This window comes from Mustela lutreola, chromosome 18, assembly GCF_030435805.1.
Source record: "Mustela lutreola isolate mMusLut2 chromosome 18, mMusLut2.pri, whole genome shotgun sequence".
NCBI lineage: Eukaryota > Metazoa > Chordata > Mammalia > Carnivora > Mustelidae > Mustela > Mustela lutreola.
In genome coordinates this window covers 8,526,758-8,545,135 of record NC_081307.1, presented here as the reverse complement: position 1 = coordinate 8,545,135, position 18,378 = coordinate 8,526,758, and the positions used below count along the sequence as shown (strand labels likewise).

The window sequence follows — 18,378 nt, the reverse complement described above, 5'->3', positions numbered from 1 at the left end:
TTCAAGAAGAAACATCAATTACTTAAGGTAGGAAAGGGACACTTTTATCACCACACATCTGCCACACAAAGGGCTTGTTGCAACAGAAACAGAAAGCCCCAGGTAAAGCAACAGCCCACGCTGCTTTTGGTGATAAACAAAAAGCATCTACAAAGTTCAAAGCAGTAAAAGATGCCCCTCGGGGCAACGGGCACCAATTCTGAAGAGGAACAATCTGTGCGCGCACACACGTGTGTGTGTGTGTGTGTGTGTGTGTGTGTGAAATCAGAGTACACAGAATCTCAAAAAAAGTCTCTCCCACCCAAGACCACAGAAATATTGTTAGTGTGACTGAGAGTCAGGCTGAAAGCAGAAAGCCCCCAGTGTTCACTCAGGCTCTCGCAACAAGATGCACAATGGCCACGCAGAGAACAGGCACGCTTGGGAGCCGACCAAGGGGCCCCCGTGCCAGCACACCAATGCCAAATTGCAAGGAGGAAAGATATTATCTGCCTCAAAGGGAAATCCGTGATGAGGACTCTAAAAAAACACACGTTCTGCACATACCACAACCAGAATCTGGTATGCCCCACTTGGAATACTCAGAATTTGCTACAAACCAGGGCATTCCATGGGGGCTGATCATCCTACCGAGATGGGGCAGACTGCACCTGTTGGCAGCGGGGTGGGACAGAGGCCCATCGCTGCAATCTGTACAGGCCAGGCCAGCCAAGGGGCTGGTAGAAATAACTCAGACCATTGAATGCTTGCCATACACAGGTACCACTCTGGATCCCCAGGCAAGGTTTGCTCCAGCAGCAGACCTTTCTGATCGCCACGAACAGCCCCGCACGAGGAGGGCTGAGACTCACCGAGGCTTGACGGCTTTGGTCTGCGGAGCCCGTGCAGAGCCCACGGGTGGTGCAGCTTCCGACTTGGGCTCTCGGTCGGCTTCCGGTTCTGTGATCTGCACTTCCTCAAAGGGATTCAGGGATTTACCCCGTTCAGAGACGACAGCCAGAGTGTCCTTCTCAGTTCTCTTCAGCAGGCCTTCGTCAGGCCCCGGCCGGTCATCCCTTGCTCGGACCTCCAGCGGGCCGCCTTCCTTCTCCTTCCCCAGGACGGTAGGCGGACTTCCGCCCTCACTGCCCTTAGCCACGTCCTTCTTTCCCGTCACCAGAGAAAGCAACGAGGACTTCTTGTTCTCCTGCTTCTTGCTCTCTTTGGTTTCTTTTGCGGCTTCTAAGCCCGCGGGAGCCACGTTCTCCCGAATATCCCCACTGCCGTGCGGCCGGTAGGATGGCAGAGACATGGTTTTCGGAGAGTCCTTGGTGGAAGACTCAGAGAACCACCGGTCGGAAGACACCGCCCCTCCATCCCCAGGCTCCTTCCAAGACCGGGGAGCCAGGTTCTCGGTGGAGGAGAACAAATGCTTCTTCCTGAAGCCCTGCGGGGACGGGGAGGAGGAGGGGGTGCTGTCCTTGGTCTCGCTCTTGGCTTCCGGCTGCTCCATGTAAACATGGTTCCCGTTGATACAGACATTAGAGCGAGAAAGGACGTCATTCTTAGACCGAAGGCCGCCAAGAAAGGAGAGTCCTTCCTTCCTGGGAAGGCTGAAATTGACCTGGTTCAGTTGCTTAGCATCTGCACTCCCTGTTCTCTTGTGAGACATGACTGTGGGGAGAAAAACAAAGATTAAAAGGAAACAAGAAGTTAAACGACCAGTTCACAATCAGAAGGGGGTGCCCATCTCTCGTGTCTGAATGCATTTCTGGTTCTCGGCATGGGGCTATGTTCCTGGCATCTAACAGGGGGAGGCCAGGTATAGTGCTGGAGATCCTATGAGGCATGGGGCAGCCCCTACAAGGAGGAATTATGTGGCCCCAGCTACCAACAGTGCGGAGCGGAGGTTGAGAGACCCTGCATTAAACCAATGAGAAGGGCAGGATCTAGCCAACAGTAAGGTTTGGTCATTGAAACTAAAGTTCAAATCCACAGTTAATTCACAGTTAAAGGAAGCAGATTCCTCAGCTTTCACTAAGGATGATTCCCATGAGGGTTTAACACATTAATAGGATCTCAATAAATACCTGATGAGGTAATAAAATGTCAGAATTACTCTGAGGTTCTATGATTTTACCCTTAATTAAAAAAAAGAAAAGAAAGAAAAGAAAAGGCCTGGATACATTTATTCTGTTAACTCCAAAAGCTTTTTAAATCTCCATCAGTTACAGAGATAAAGCGTTCTCTTTTGGGGGCGCCTGGGTGGCTCAGTGGGTTAAAGCCTCTGCCTTCGGTTTGGGTCATGATCTCAGGGTCCTGGGGTGGAGCTCTACATCAGGCTCTCTGCTCAGCAGGGAGCCTGCTTCCCCTCCGCTCTCTCTCTGCCTGCCTCTCTGCCTACCTGTGATATGTCTGTCAAATAAATAAATAAAATCTTAAAAAAAATTCTTTAGTCTTTTTTTTTAAATTTTACTTATTTATTTGAGAGAGACGGAGAGCACAAGCATGGGAAGCGGCAGGGGAAGAAGGAGAAGCAGGCTCCCCAGTGAGCAGGAACCTGAGGTGGGTCCCAGGACCCTGGCATCATGACCTGAGCCAAAGGCAGAGGCTTAACTGACTGAGCCACCCAGGCGCCCTGAGCCAGGCATTTTAGAAAAGGAATTATACATTCTTAGGAACCAGAGGGCTTAAAAAGAGAAGCCTTTCTGACCAAGACTAACCACCATCATGGCTGTCATCACCACCATCATCATTTCAGTAATCAAGGAACTGAATTAAAGTCCTTCTCTTTAAGATTTGCTTCTTCTGAGTGCAAAGAGACTGAGAGCGAGCGAGCCCAAGTAAGAAGGAGCAGCAAACTTACCATCCGAGGCAGAGGGGGAGTCGTCCTCATTGTCCTCATTCTCCCACCGGGACGGAAAGTCTCCAGGACGAAGCAGCACTCGGTCTGACTTTGAAGTAGGCAGGACGGACATGGACTGGGAAAGGGGCGTTTTCTGCAAATTCGACTTGGAAAACAGGGTCTTGATCTTCGATTTCTTCTTCTTGTCTTTGGAAGGAGACTCATCATCACTGTCAGCGGAGGGGGTCACACTGGGAATGATGGCCGAGGCGGTGTCCGACACGCTATCCTTATGCTTCCCCTTGATCTTGTCCTTCAGTTTCCCAAATGGATTCCGAGACTTGTCTTTCATGGAGAGGTCAAACATGCTAGCAGTCATGTTGTTTCTCATAAACTGGATGTCAACCTCAATTGCTCCTCGCTCTTTCTCCTTCTTTCCGGGTTTGGATTTTAAGGTATACCACCTAGAAGGAGAAAGGCTGAGAGGTTATCTTTGAATCAAAGAGCCTAAAACAACGTTCAGCATCCCCATTAACCGGCTTTTCTTCTCTGTTACCACCAACCTCTAAACACATTCTTGGCTCTCTTCTTTGGAATAGAGAGGGTGGGGTAGGGGAATGGGGGCAGAACTTGCAATTTCATTTTTGAGAAGACAACCACTAGGCAAAGACAGGATCTGACTCTGTACTTAATGTACAGTCACTTAAAATCTTGATTTAATAGCTATTTCTTTTTTTTTTTTAAAGATTTTATTTATTTATTTGACAGAGAGAGATCACAGTACACAGAGAGGCAGGCAGAGAGAGAGAGAGGGAAGCAGGCTCCCTGCTGAGCAGAGAGCCTGATGCGGGACTAGATCCCAGGACCCTGAGATCATGACCTGAGCCAAAGGCAGCGGCTTAACCCACTGAGCCACCCAGGCACCCCTAATAGCTATTTCTAACAATAAAATAAGTCAAACAAATATTCCATCCAGTCATTTCCTGTGACTGGTATTTTCCACCAACAGGGTAAAAATGCAAAGATCACACACAAACAGTTAAGAAGGCAGAATGCAAATTTACACATACATCTCAGAAAGGAAAAAAAAAAAAAAAAAAAAAAAGCAAGCGTTTATAGAAGAGTCCCTGCTGGGGAATAATAGAAAATATAAGACAGAGAGAATTTTTTTTCCAAAAAGAATGAACTATGCCAGTCACAAAATGACAAATATTGTGGGACACCTGGGTGGCTCCGTCGAGTAAGCATCTGCCGCCAGCTCAGGTCATGATCCCAGGCTCCTGGGATCGAGTCCTACATCAGACTCCCTATCCAGTGGGGAGTCTGCTTCTCCCTCTGCCTGCTGCTCCCCCTGTCTGTGCTCTCTCTCTCTCTCTGACAAATAAATAAATAAAATCTTTAAAAACAAATGTCATTGTATGATTCTACTTATATAAGCTATCTACAGTAGTCTGATTCAGAGTGGGAATGGTAGTTGACAGAGGCTGGGGGTAGCAGTGAATGGAGAATTAGTATTTAATGGGTATAGTTTCAGTTGGGGAGATGAAAAAGTTCTGGCCAGGGATGGTGGTGAGGGGTGGCATAACAATATGAATGTACTTAATACCATAGAACTATACGCTAAAAAAATGATGAAAATGGTAAATTTTGTGATGTATATTTTACCACCCTAAAAAAATTAGAAGCTGAAAGGAAGCATTCTTTCCTACCTTACTAATCCAAAAAAAGAATATTTCAAACATTATCAACTATTTCAACTGGTCGTTTGCAAACTGCTTGAAGATATGGCCAATATTCCATCAGTCCAACTCTCCTGAAAGACGATGTCAGAAAAAGGAAATCTCCCTTGGGCATTTTCCTTCTGGGGAACTGCAAGAACATGAAGCTGATGAGTAGCACAACCCCTACAGAGCAGAAAAGTCTGAGTGCGTGGCCCACTGAGAGCCATCCCTAGGGTTACCGTCAGACCAAGAAACCACATTTGGATGTTCTGTGTCATGACCTACTTAAGAGCTGAGGGCCGGGGACGTTAAGGAAATGATAGGTTTCCTCAAACGAGCAGTTTCCTCTTTCACCCTCAGCCAGTCTGCTCGTAGGGCAGATCACTGCCCCACTAGCTCAGCTGATTACACACTGAAAGGTAAGGGGCAGAGCAAAGCAGACACCTAACACTTAAACAGCACCTACAGCATACCCAGTACTGTGCACGCTTAGGGACGCCCTCATCCAAGTCTCACAAGACACTGAGGCTCACAAGTGCAGTGATTTGTCCAAGGTCTTGCAGCTGGTAAAGGGCATGGGCAGATTCTGCATCAGTTCTGCCTTCCTCCAAAGCCCCTACTCTTACACCAAAATTCCTGCTTTGCACTCTCTCGACTCACCTCCCCTTTGCAACATACGAGAGGAGGGTTCAAACTTAAATTCTTTTTGAGGCAAGTTTAAGCTTCTCATTTAAGACTCCTAGCAGAAGAAAAAAAGAAGTGTTCTCGGAAGAAAGGGGGAAACCCGTCATGGCTGGCCACCCATCATAAATCGTAAGATTACATAGAAAGTCCAGTGTGCAAAGTCATCAAGAAGAACTTAGATTGGATTTTTAAAAAACACAGCCAACATCGGAGAAGATGAGGTGAGCTATGATTCTGGACCTTTAGGGGGAAATCTTTTATGGTTTTTAAAACCACAGGCCACAGCTGGAGGTGGGGGGCAGATGCAAGGTCTTTCTACACAGCGTCACCCCCGCCAGTCTGGTGTTTTTCCAATCTATTTTCTAAGACTTAACCTGGAAGCTATTGCATGTTTGTCATTTAGACACCAGAGAATCATTTGTATTTTCCTCTTCGGACAGTCACGTGGCTCCGTGGTCGCCCTGGTGATGAAGGGTGGCTAGCTTTTGTAAATTCGCGTTGCAGACACCTGGAAAGGGGAAGTTGCTGAAAGCTGACTGTAGAGCTCAGATGACCACACTAGCCGCAGGCAGTTTCACCTCTTCACCCTGGGGAAACAGTGGGTCAGGCCGCCTCTCCAAGCTCTTCCCTGCAACTCAGTCCCTTAGCCTCCCAGGGGATGCAGAGATGACCTTCAGAGCAGGCTGCTGACAGCTCCTGGGACCAGCCTGCCTCTCCAAAAGTATCAGCACCAGTTTGTTTGTTTTGAGTGATGCCACAACCAATTCTAGAATCCTCCCTGGGGGACCTATTATTACCTGATGCATAGGTTCGGTCCTGGGCACTAAAGTGGGATTTGTTTGGGGGAACCTCTAAAACCACTAAGAGGTGAGAACAGATGCTTCATCAACTGTTCCTAAAATTTATTTTTACAGGCAAACCTAAAACCAAATACCAGGTAGCCAAGAAGGGGCACAGGCCTATTAAAGGATGTGAAAAGCAGACTGAAGCACAGGTAAGCATCCCATGCAAATGTTCGGCACAGGTTCAGAATTTTTTAAAAATCTGTGCCGGATTTATTAAAGCTGGAAAAGAAGACAGGAATTGTTTCTTCTAATAGTATTACCCTCGTCATTAAAAATTCAAACCGTTTAAGCAAGGGTTCTTTTGGCACATGCATAATTCAATAATAAATGAAAGCCATGATTCATGAATGGCTCACCCTAAGGAATCCCAAACCAGACACCTTTGTGGGTTTTGACATTCAAGCGTCAATTTGATTCTAAGTGTTTCTACTCATTTGGTTTGTTGTTGTTGTTGTTTTTGGTTTTTGATTTTTAATTTGCTTTTTTTTTTTTTAGCTCACTTAATTCTATCACCTCATGGAAGTAGTTCATAAATAATGAAGTCCCAGCATAGCCACACAGTCTGTGATGGCAGAGTGGGTGTGTTCCAGCATTACCATTCATGGAGGCCCAGAAAGCTGGAATTATCTCAGAAATCAGGGCTGGGTTCATTTTCCTAGTCCAAAGGGCAGAGTACAGGAAGAAAACCATCATCCCAAGGTAGTGAGTTTGTTTTTAAGCCCATATTCTGGAAAAAGTCCTGCAACCAATCAAGGAAATCAAGCGGTCCCTTCTATAATCAAATAATTATTTTAACTTATAATTAAAAACCCAGTTCTTCAAAAATCAGAAGGATCTCTGAATACATGGAAAGTGACAGAAGACTTATATATAAACTATATTTTATTTTATCTTATTTTTTTGTTTAGATTTTATTTATTTGACAGAGAGAGAGATCACAAGTAGACAGAGTCAGGCAGAGAGAGAGAGAGAGGGAAGCAGGCTCCCTGCTGTGCAGAGAGCGGGATACAGGGCTCATCCCAGGACACTGAGATCATGACCTGAGCCAAAGGCAGCTACTTAATCCACTGAGCCACCCAGGCGCCCCAATATAAACTATATTTTAAAGTAATAATAGGCATAAAGTAAAAATTCAAATCATGCAAAACAGTACAGAATGAAAACTTCAATCTTCCTACCGCTCTACACCCCTCACTCAAGTGATGGTCCTGGGCATATATAGGCAAAAATGCCTATTATCCAAATAGGCTGCCCTGCTGTTTTAGAGTTTTGGGGGTTTAGGGTTGTTTTGGGGGTTTTGAGTTTTTTTGGGGGGGCATCAAACACAAGACAACACAATAGCTCAAAATATAGAAAAATTCAATTATGTCTTCTATTGCCTGGATCTGCACTGTCCAATCTCCTGGGCTTTTAGGCTTTAAAATAGTCATTTTGAGAAAAGCTAAAATGATCCAACCACAGCCAATCGACTTCGCCGGTCTGCTTCAGAGGGCACCGTTTCTCACTGTACAGCTCAAATACAAGGAAAGCTGATCACAGGGGGCCTTCCATCGGAATGCGGCAGGGTGAGGGCAGCACAGCTCTTGCTCTTGGGAAATGGAAAGTCTCACAGCAGTACAGACTTTCGGGATTATACTCGTAAGGGACTGGCTGGTATGTGTCAAAAATAATCTTTTCTGCAGCTGAAGCAAACATGTTTTTCCTTTAAAACATTCCAGAGGGCAGACACGAACAGGGAAATGATGGCTTCGAAGATACAGTTCAAACATTTTTACATAGCAGGCGCTGGAAATACAAAAGGGCCAGATTCTGCCCTAAAAAGCATACCATACCCTCCAGTGGGGGCAAGTGGGAGCAGAGCAAGAGCCCAGGCTCACCAAACATCACCATGTGTTACACTGGGACCATTGCTGCCTTTTCTGACTTTGAAACCTGAGAAAATAATTAGACATGGGAAGATATGCTTGCTAAAGGGTACAATTTCATCCCAAATAAGGACTCGCACACAATCAGGGTCCTCAGCAAAATTAAATCCTATGTGAACCACCTACTTAGGGGCTCCAGTAAAATGAATACTGTATTATTGTATTAGACAAAGGGGGTTCCGGGAAAGGGAGGGGAAGAAAGACCACTAGCTCTACACGTGACTTCAACATTTTCATGTGTGTAAATTTCAAGGGCTCCTTGTCTGTGAGTCCAGTCGGGACCCGAGGGTCAGAGGTGGGTTACCCATTTCCCCCCCCCTGCAAAATCTCTCCCTGACTTGTAGCGTGAGTCACCTGCGTGGTAACCAAGCATTGTGACACAGGGGATTATGGCCTCGGGTGAGGGAAGAAGCAGGAAGAACAGAACAGCACCTGCTGTGGTGTTTGACACAAAGGACACTCTCAGCCGTTCTCAGGTGAAGAATTTTTTTAAAGCAATTCATTAGTTGGCTCACCAGGGAATCAAAATAAGGCTGAAAATCACGTGGGGTTAGCAGCTGAGAACATCTAAAAGGTGTTCTGGAAAGGGGTGAGTCCAGATGGGTGAAATGTCTGGAAACTTCACTTGGTAAGCCTAGAAGCAGTGCAGAGCAAACAGGGACGGAAACATTTATGATCTATAAAACATGTGTGGTGTGTACCCTACAGAGGCTAAGTAGTTTAACAAGTTTTGTGATTGCCCCTCAGTAGCTGGTCATCATTGCCTAACTCAGAATACCTAATGACCGATGGGCCAACCTTGCCTCCCCAGGTGGCCCTCTCTGCCCATTGTCAACATCTTGGAAGAATTTGTGGTCAGTCATGGGAGAGGCAAAGGGCTAATTTTTTTTTTAGCCCAATCCCTGAAACAGTCATTCGGGCAGCACTGAAAGGCTATCTGTAACCACCAAACTGAATCCTAAAAGCTGGGAAGTGCCAGGCTCCAGGACAGAGAGCAGAAAAAAGCAGGTTGAAAATGCTTTGGGTCCTTTCCATATTATTTGCTCTATGGAAATTCTCTTAGAAAGTGAGCACAACAGGTTACAGAAAATTTTTTGTGAGGGCGCCTAGGCTAAGCATTTGACCCTTGATCTCTGCTCAGGTTTTGATCTCAGGGTTGTGAGATCTAGCCTCATGTTGGGCATGCTGGGCAGGGAGCCAACTTCAAAAAAAAAAAAAAAATTATTTTTGTTAATTTTTTAAATGAACTCACTTTCATACTAATCTGATCTTTATAACCTTTTTATGTATCATCTTGAAGCCTTTTTTCCTATACATTTTAACAATCACTAGCTGAGACCCTTTAGGCAAGTTACTTAGCCTCTCTGTGGCTCAGGCACCTCCTCTGAAGCAAGGCTAAAAGCCCCTACCTCATCCGGATATTATGAAGATAAAACCACCTAATGTATGTCAAGCGCTGAGAACAGTGCCCGGCACTTAGTAAACATTCGCTAAGTGTTAGCTATAACCCTTACTCAGCTGTAACCAGAGCAGACGTGCAATTTTATTCATAGTGCGTTGTACATTATTGCCCTCCAGACTTCATACCTGCCACTTCTAAGGGCTGCAAGACCTTCTCTGAAGGGCACGAATACCATGGTTTACCCATTCAGAGAGTTCTCAGAAGACAATTTAAGATACTAACATTTCTGACTGGCTGTACTCCTAGTTATCCGACCTTATCCATCAAATCCAAACAACAATGGTATGCATGTGTAGGGAGGAAGAAAACACTCAGTTACAAAATTAGTCTGTATGACATCATTTCTAAAAGAAGTATTAAGAAGTATTTAAGAGTCTAAAAAACACCATGATCGGTATATATTTTCTGTAACTTACAGAGAGATTTACCGACCCTCAGATACAACTCTTCATCTTCAGCACGGACAAGAAATAGAGGGCTTCCAAACCCTTGTGGAGAGATGACAGGATGGCATGACTGACTGAAGTATCAGGATGAAGACCTGTGTTTTGTTTTATTTTATTTTATAAGCATTATTTTTTAAGAATTTAAAAAAAATTTTAAATTTATTTTTGCACATGGGAGAGTGCACACCCCTTGTGCGCGTGCCCCCTCGTGCTCTCTCTCAAATAAATAGAATCTTAAAAAGAAAAAGAAAAAATCAAATAAACAGAATCTCTAAAAAAATTTAATAATTTAAATTTTAATTAATAATTTTTAAATTAGAAAAAATCAACATCTTTTTAAACATGGACGAGTACCCCTCCTATAATCATTTACTTGTCAATTTGTTTTTCTACTTGATCATATCTCAAAAAGCCACAAGTATTAATATTCTACCATCAGATCCCATATCTCACCTCTTGCTCAATGGGTCTGTCAAAGACAATCTCCTGGCAACCACGGAGTCCTTTATCACCCGCACAAAGCGACTTTAAGAATGGGACAAAAATGAAGTGGCATGGTTCCCCATCTCTTGACCAGGACAAGAGAAAACAAACACATCCTAGCATAAGGGACCTATCCGTTGGCTCCCCCAGCACAGACAGATTCGCACTCCTTCAGTGAGATTTCCTGACAAGGAAGCAGAGTATCAATGATTTATCTTGCAATCAAGCTAAGACCCAAGAAGGAAAGGTGAAAAAACCCCACATTTTTAAATCCTGTTTTAACAACCAAGGCTTAGTAGAAGTGCCACTGACGTACCAGGAAAACCCCACAAGACCAGTGTTACAGGGGGCAACACCCCTAAAGAAGTATCCAGGGGCCTGGCTTGCACTGCGGCCCTTTGCACAGGACACCCATTCTTCATGATCACAAGAGGTCCTTTCAGACCAGGCCTTCTGGAAGCCTTAATTGTTCTACCTAGCTTAGCCACCTCCTTTCTCATAAAAGAGTATTTAAAAAGTGAAGTGCATAGCAGCCACACCTCTAGAAAAATTTTTCTGGGATTCCTTATAAATGCCTCCCCTCTACTCCATATAAAGGCCAGCCTTCAGGAAAGGACACTTAATTACCACTGCCTTTTTTTCTCTCCACAACCACATTCCTAAATGTGTCCCTTGGGGACACCCTGGAGACTAAAATCCTTGATTTTTCTCTAACAGATTATCTATAGACTTCTCCCTGCAGGAAAGGAATTTCTCATCTCATTAGTAGTTAAAAGCAGCTCCTTTGCCAAAGGCCTGGTTAGCAGAAGGTAACCTGCTTCTTCAGTGTTAAGAAAAGGACTGGCAAACACGCCACAGCCAAAACTAAGAACCATTAAGAAGCAGAATTCTGCCTTCAACCCTCAATTGCCCCTCGTCTTTAATCCACTGGGCTGAACCTTTAATCCACTGGGCTGAAGGATTAAACCCTTCTCCACATTTTTCCAGCAAACCGCCGCGGGCCCTGTGCGAAAAATCATCACTCACACAGATGTTTTGAGCTCCTGCCCTGGGTCACACGGCAGAGCGCAGGACCAAAGTGGTTCCCGCCCAGCCAAGGGAAAAGCAGGCAAAGCCAGGCTTGGGTCTCCTGAGCCTGCCTGCTTTTGTGGATCGGGCCACAAGATCTGAATCAGGACACCTTCAGGGGAGCAGTTCTTGCTGCCAAGTCTTTTCCAAAACATATGATCTTGGCAGGGGACTGATTTTCCTCAAAGACCAATACAAGGGTCTGGGTGTTGATGTTGTTGGAATTCAAAGGCCCTGAGGCTTAGAGATCTGCAACCCCCCCCTCCCCCATCAAAGGCCACCCAAGGGGACTGCTCAGGGAGTAAAATAAGGACTGAAATGACCTCTTATCACTTTCTCCAGTAGGCAAGGGCTTCTTAATCCCTCTGGAGCTAAACCAGAGCTAGAGTCTCCAAGATTACAGAGCACGGACCACAGTTCTCTGGGATGTATGGCAACTAAAACTGTAGTATTTTAATAGATATCTGAGATGACTGTTAAGTGGGAAAAGAGTAAGGTCAACAAATCCGTGTTGGGGTAGGTAACATTTTAATAAGCACATGTATTGCTTTTAAAGTAATTAGAACATTTCTAAGTTAATCACTACAATTAAATGACATATCAGATACTATTTCTAAAAACTTCCCTCTGATGGTAGTTACAAAAATAGAGTCTTTGTAATCAAAGGGAAGTTTAAGCAAAGTGAAAAAGGCACAAGACTCCTTTGTACACTTACCTTCCCTAATGTGCAAAACATGTAAATGGGTGACTTACTTGCCTCCAGAGTTTTATTTTTCACTTACGGGTTTGTTTTCCCTACTGTTATATATGAGTTTTTCCTTTGCTTAGTCCTGTATTCCTTGAAGCAGTGACTTCGTCAGCTATGTTAGAGCACACCAGGGAGATTTCATTAGCTATGTACACTATTACAAAACAAAGACTTGGCCTGTATTAAAACTGTAAATACTTGGAGACACACACACACCCTGGTTTCAGTGGTGCTTCCTACAGAAGACTGTGGAGTCACAGGTGTCAGGGCCCAAAGCAGTCTTTGTAATGGTGACCTCACTCCAGTATCACGGAGGCTGCTGGGGAAAGAAATCGCCACCACTTCCTGGTTCATTTTCAACAGCAAACTCTCCCTACTTTATTAGTTCATTTTTATCACTTCCTCTCTCTCACCCCCACCCACACGCAACCCATCACAAATCAGGCCAACTGAACCTCCAAAATATTTCTGAAATCTAGCACCTGTCTACTTCCATGGCTGTCACCCCAGTGCAGTTCACCACCATTGGTGGCCTAGATTAGTGCGACTGCCTCCCATTTGGCTGTCTGATTCCAGCTGAGGACCGCTTCAGATCCACTGTCCACCCAGTGGTCAGTGACTTTTTTAAAAATGCGGATCACAACACCCCTCAGCTTTTAATACTCAGGGACTTCCCACTGCTCTTAAATAAAGCCCTGCCCTCCTCTTCAGCCTCAATCTACACAATCTCTCCAACTTCTCAAGAATTCCTGCCTCAGGGCCTTTGCATGGGCATCTCCCTCTCCCCCAGGTCCCCTTCCTCTCCTTTTCACCAGAAAAATCTCTTTGTTCTTAAGGTTATAAATAGCCTCAGAGAAGCTATTTGCCATCTCCTTCTTTAAGTCATGTCTTTCCCCCTCCATTCTCTTATGACACCCTGCTCTCTTCCTCCACAGTGCTATCATAATACATTATTATTTATTTATGTGTTCATTTGTTTAATGTCCATCTTCCCCACAGGGCTCTGAGCTTCCTCAAAGTAAAGATCATGTCTGTTTGGGTCACTGTTTATACCCCAGTGCCTGGCACTTAGAGGTATTAAAAAATATTTACCAAAAACATAAGAATGAGATCTTGCCATTTGCAACAACATGGATGAACTTAAGAGGGTACAGCGCTAAGTGTAGTAAAACCGAGAAAGACAAATGCTGTATGATTTCACCTAGATGTGGAATCTAAAAACCAAAACAAATAGCAGAAACAGACTCATCAATACAGAGAACAAAGTGGGTGGTTGCCCGGGGAGGAGGAAGTGGGGGGTGAGCACAGTGGGTAAAAGGCAGTGGGAGGTACAGGCTTCCAGTTATGGAATGAACAAGTCATGGGGATGAAAGGCACAGCACAAGGAACAGGCGGTGGTAATGTAATAGCATTGTATGTGACAGATGGCAGCTAGACTTGTGAGCGCCACATAAAATCACTATGTTGTACACCTGAAACTAATATAATATTGTGTGGCAACTCTACTTCAATTAAAACAATGTACTAAAAACATAGATTTTAAAGACCAAAAAAAAAAAACAACAAAAAACAAAAGGCAGTTCAAACTTTCCCGAAGCTAACTGAATGTCTTAGAGATGAAATCATAATCAAATAATACCATGCGGGAACTTCTTGCCCATCACCAGAACAATGACTCTCGAGTCCCCTCCCTCCTCTTAGTCACTTCACTTCACGGCTACAAGCAGGTTAGGGTTACTTCTCCCAGAGCCTGACAGAGTCTCAGTCCCCGGGCATCTCCAGCTTGGAGCTCTTAGCTTCCTGGGGCCCCTGAGCTGAGGAATGGTTTCCAGTAGGGCCCAATGTTATCTTTAAGGGGAATCCCAAGAAAGGAAAAACTTAATCAGTAACACTGCTCCAATTTGCCAACTTGTTACAAAAAAATCCTAAATGCACTGAGGAGCCTTGACAATACAGGCACAAACACTGACTGCTTATTATCTATCTCTCTGCTCATCTAAATCATTTCTCTGCATCCGACCCATCCAGAAAAACAACTATTGAGCCCTTATTTCTTTTTAATAACCCGGATTTCCTTTGGCAACTTACTACACTTATACTTACTATATTTACAGTTCTTCAAAATCTCGAACCTTTATTAATATCCAAATCCTTTCATATGCAACCAAATTCCCTCTTGCATCTTCAAAAGGTGTAAGAAAACGACTCTCCACCACTCACTCTGTCTTCATGGCTGAAAGACTAGGGCAGTATTAAGTTTCATGATACTAGTTACACAGTGGCCAGCCTGAATGGCTGTTTTTTAATCTGCCCCAAACAGATTATTTCCCCACATCTTGTTGCTCTTAGTGCCCCAAAGTTTCCCCCCCCCTTAGATCAGTCTAGGATCCCAAACTACCTGAGACTAGAGAGGTGAGCAGAGAATCCCCCATGTTGGTTACCTGTTTCTGCCTCGCAGATTCATGTCTGTTTTATGAACATGAGACTTAACTGGTTCCCATTTAACCTAGGCCCAACTTTGACCCCGGGTCTTTAACAGGTAAGGATAAGTGCAAAATCAATGCATTTCAACTGCCTCTTAAAGACAGGCGCTATAAACTCCTCCCTACTTAAAGTATCCTACCTATGCCTACCTATACCATAGGTCATCCTCTGCATTTTAAAATATGTGTGTCATCACACTAAATTTGAGGTCCGCAAAATCTGAGCCCCGAAAAGCATATTCTTTTGCCTCCAAATGTATGACAGATGAGGGCTTATCAAGAGAACCAAGGCAAATTCTAGCACAGTTAGCTCTTGACGTCTTGAGTTTCTGGACCCATGACAAGAGTCATACTCTACAGCAACTCTTCTTTGCTCAAGGTTAACACACATGCACGCGCGCGCACACACACACACACACACACACGCACACAAACCAGAGACCAAAATTTGAGCTTCTGTTTTGTTGCTGGTTTTTTATACCTAAGGTGGAGTCAAACCTTTAATAACTAGTTCAAATGACTTTTCTAACCCAACCAGTTTCCTTCTGGTAAACTTCCGCTTCTTGTTATATATCTCACTCTCCAAATCTCAGCTATCTCGAGCGCCCAAGGAACGTACTGGGGCAGCTGAGAGGCTTGGTTTAACTAGGTTCCCCTCGGAAAGTCCCAGGAAGCGGCAGATGGAAAGTTTACAATTTCACCTACTGCTGAGGTGGCAAAGAAGACTTCGTTTGCAGTTATTGGTGGTGGGGGGGAACCCAACACATCAACTAAGCATCACTTTCCTACAGGTTGATACTGTGACTAAGTGGTAATCAGCCCATACCATAGAGATAGGAGTAACCATCTAGGTTCAGAGTTACATTAGAGAAGAGGACAGAAATGAAATTGCAGACCTCTGAACCCTTCCTAAAAATAGGGAACTTAAGATGATTTTTGTTTCTCACAAAGCAGTAACAGAACCTTTTGAGTCTACACACCGGCCCCAGTAATCCAGGAGCCCAGAAACATCTTATAAATATCAATTAAGCCTGGCAACAAGCTCCATGTGTAAATAGGGAAATCTGGGTGTTTAGAGACGGAGCAACCCAAAGCCTAACAGTGAGTCAAGACCACAGTGGGCACCAGACCCAGGAATCTGGAATCCTTCTCTCTGGCGGTGACACACGGTCTTTCAAGGGAATAAAATGTTCACCCGAGAAACAGACGGCAGAGACAGATGATAATATCCGCGCATCTTGGGACAGAACAAGACAACGGATGGCCAAATGGCACCCAGTTGAAGCTGGAAAGGAAGCCAACTCAAGGCCCCAAATGTCAGTCAAATGGAAAATCAGCATTGCTTCAGCGCCTCCTCAGCAAAGGCACTGCTCACCTTATGGCTTGTAAATTAATGCCAAGAGATACCCTATCCATCCTCACCTCAAGGCTCTCTATTTTTATCTGATTTGAATTCAGAAATACCTATTCATCTTGGGCCAGATAAGTGAATCAGGTATTCCATTTGCAAGCACGCAAGCTGAAATTGGAACCACGAGGCAGAAAAGGGAGTCTGGTAACATCAAACCCTCTGGCTTTTTCCGTCCCCTCCACCAGGGAAAGTTAAAATACCATTTATATCTAAAACACGCAATGTGAATTCATGTGCTTCACAAGCTGTAGGAGTTGTGGTAATATGACTGATTTGCATATGTAAGGTCCAGCAAAGTAACCAATTATGCCAAGGAGGCCAGTTTTTGATACAGTACGTGAGCACAATCAAATGTTCCATAATCAAAGGCTCCATGGCAAACACCTGCGAAAGAGAACAAATAAATGGGTGACACCTTGAAGTGAACTGGGTGGTGCCCAGCTTTCCCTGTGGGAGTGAGATACCCTAGCACACAACTCTAGACGGAAAAGCTACAGGTGAGCAGCCATCCTTTCAGAATAGGACCAGAGGGAATCCACAAAGGCAGAGAAGAAACAATGTCTACCTCCCACTGTAGCTGGGCCAAGGGCAGACACAGGCTCTGCCCAGCACTGGGAAATCCTTACTACCTTGGGGCTCAGGGGAAACAGTGTTAAAAATTTTCAGTGTGAAAGTGAAGACCAAGCTGTTCTAGAGGCTTTGGGGCCCGGGGTGGGGTGGGGAAAAAAAGGGGAAGAGGGAGAGGCAGATTCTCTTCACTAACCACGTAGGCAGTAGTGGAGGTGGGGGTGAAGATTCTACATCTCTGGGTGGCCTCCACCCCGCATTGTAATGCCCCAGGTCTGTCCCTGGGTGAACCTCTAAGGCCACAGTGTCAGTGGGGTTCACCCTCCACCTTGATCCTCCCTGCTCCCGGACCCAGCCATTCCCAGCTCAGTGTCTAGGATAGTGAAATACCCAGGAGGCTTTCCACATAAGCCAATGAGTGTTTCAAACATCCACACTACCCACACTAGGAAGAAGAATTCGTCAGCCCACATGTATTTCCAATGCATCGAAAATTCATAAAGTGCTTACTAAGTTCCGGGCGCTGAGCGACGTCCCTACAGATTCAAAAACACCCCAGGTACTCCCCCACCTCCACCCTCAGCGCCGGCTTCAAAGAGCCCACGCGCTGGGAGAGCTGGGGCGGGACAACCCAAGGAGAAGTTGAACCTCCGTGAGACTATGATTATCGTCCACGGGGATCCCTGACCAAAGGCCTCTCTCCGTCCGTCCCCTTGGGACACAGCGGCGCGGTGACTGCCGCACTCGCTCTAAAAGAATCTCGGCGCCCAGCCTCACGTTCCCCGCCCCGCACTGCCCCGCTCCCCGGCCCGCCGCCCCCTGTCCTCTCCCCCGGCCCGCACTCACTGGGTTTTCCTGCGTCCCTGGTCCCGGTGCAGCTCCCGCAGGTCCACCTCGGCCCGGCCCAGGAACTTGTCCAGGCCGAGCAGCGCGCGGTGCAACACGGTGAGCTGCAGGGTGGCGGCGGCCGCGGGCGCGGCCCCGGCGGACAGCAGCGGCGGCAGTTCGAAGGTGGCCTCCTCCCGCCACACTGGCGCGCCCAGGCTGCGCTCCGACACCGAGGTGGCGTACTTCTCCTTGCCCACCTGGATCACCGCGTACGCGTCGCTCGTGCCCCCGGGGCCCTTGGCCCGCAGGCCCCGCGCCTGCAGCACCGTCACCTGCACATGCGTTGGGGACCACACGGACCCCGGCCCCCGGCCCGCCGAGGCCGCCAGGGACATGGTGACGGCGCCGCAGTGGGCTACAACACGAAAACGCTACCGCCGCGATCCGCGGCCTCTGCGGCCCGCCCCTCGGCCCCAGCCTCTTTAAGGCTTCCGGCCACGCCCCCTCCAGGGCCCGCCTCTCCCCACCCGCGCCGCCGCGCCGGCCCCGCCCACCCCACCTGCCTGAGCCGCGCGGGCCTCTGCGGCTCAGGCTGGCGAGCATCGGGGCGCCGGAGGCAGGCGCGGCCGGGGCGGGGCGGGGCTTGGAGAATTCCGGTACGAGGGGTGTTGGTTAAGGGATGGGGTCCCCAACTGCCAAAGGTCGTACGGCCCAACCGGAACTGACCGGGGCACTGCCTGGGGAGTCAGACCTCATTCCCAGTCCCGCACCGCCGACCGGCCGGTGTGTGAGCTGGCACAGATTACTTAACATCTTCTGGTCTCGGTTCCTTCACCCATAAAATGAGATAACAATCTCCTCCTAGTGTTGCTGTAAAAACGAT

At 46.4% G+C, this 18,378-nt stretch overlaps 1 protein-coding gene across 3 annotated transcripts in view; it reads right to left on the bottom strand.

Moving 5' to 3' along the window:
- Positions 1-17,972, bottom strand: part of RAB11FIP1 (RAB11 family interacting protein 1) — a 31,882-nt gene extending 13,910 nt beyond the window's left edge. For 2 of the 3 annotated variants that reach the window (XM_059156271.1, XM_059156273.1), the window contains exons 1-3: positions 17,514-17,971; positions 2,846-3,288; positions 852-1,653 (exon numbers count right to left, since the gene is read on the bottom strand). In XM_059156271.1, the coding sequence (XP_059012254.1) occupies positions 852-1,653; positions 2,846-3,288; positions 17,514-17,890 (1,622 nt within the window). In that variant the 5' untranslated portion in view covers positions 17,891-17,971. Of the gene's footprint in view, positions 1-851; positions 1,654-2,845; positions 3,289-17,513 lie in introns of all 3 variants that reach the window. The other variant, XM_059156272.1, reaches the window with a different exon arrangement.
- Between the last annotated feature and the right edge of the window lie 406 nt (positions 17,973-18,378).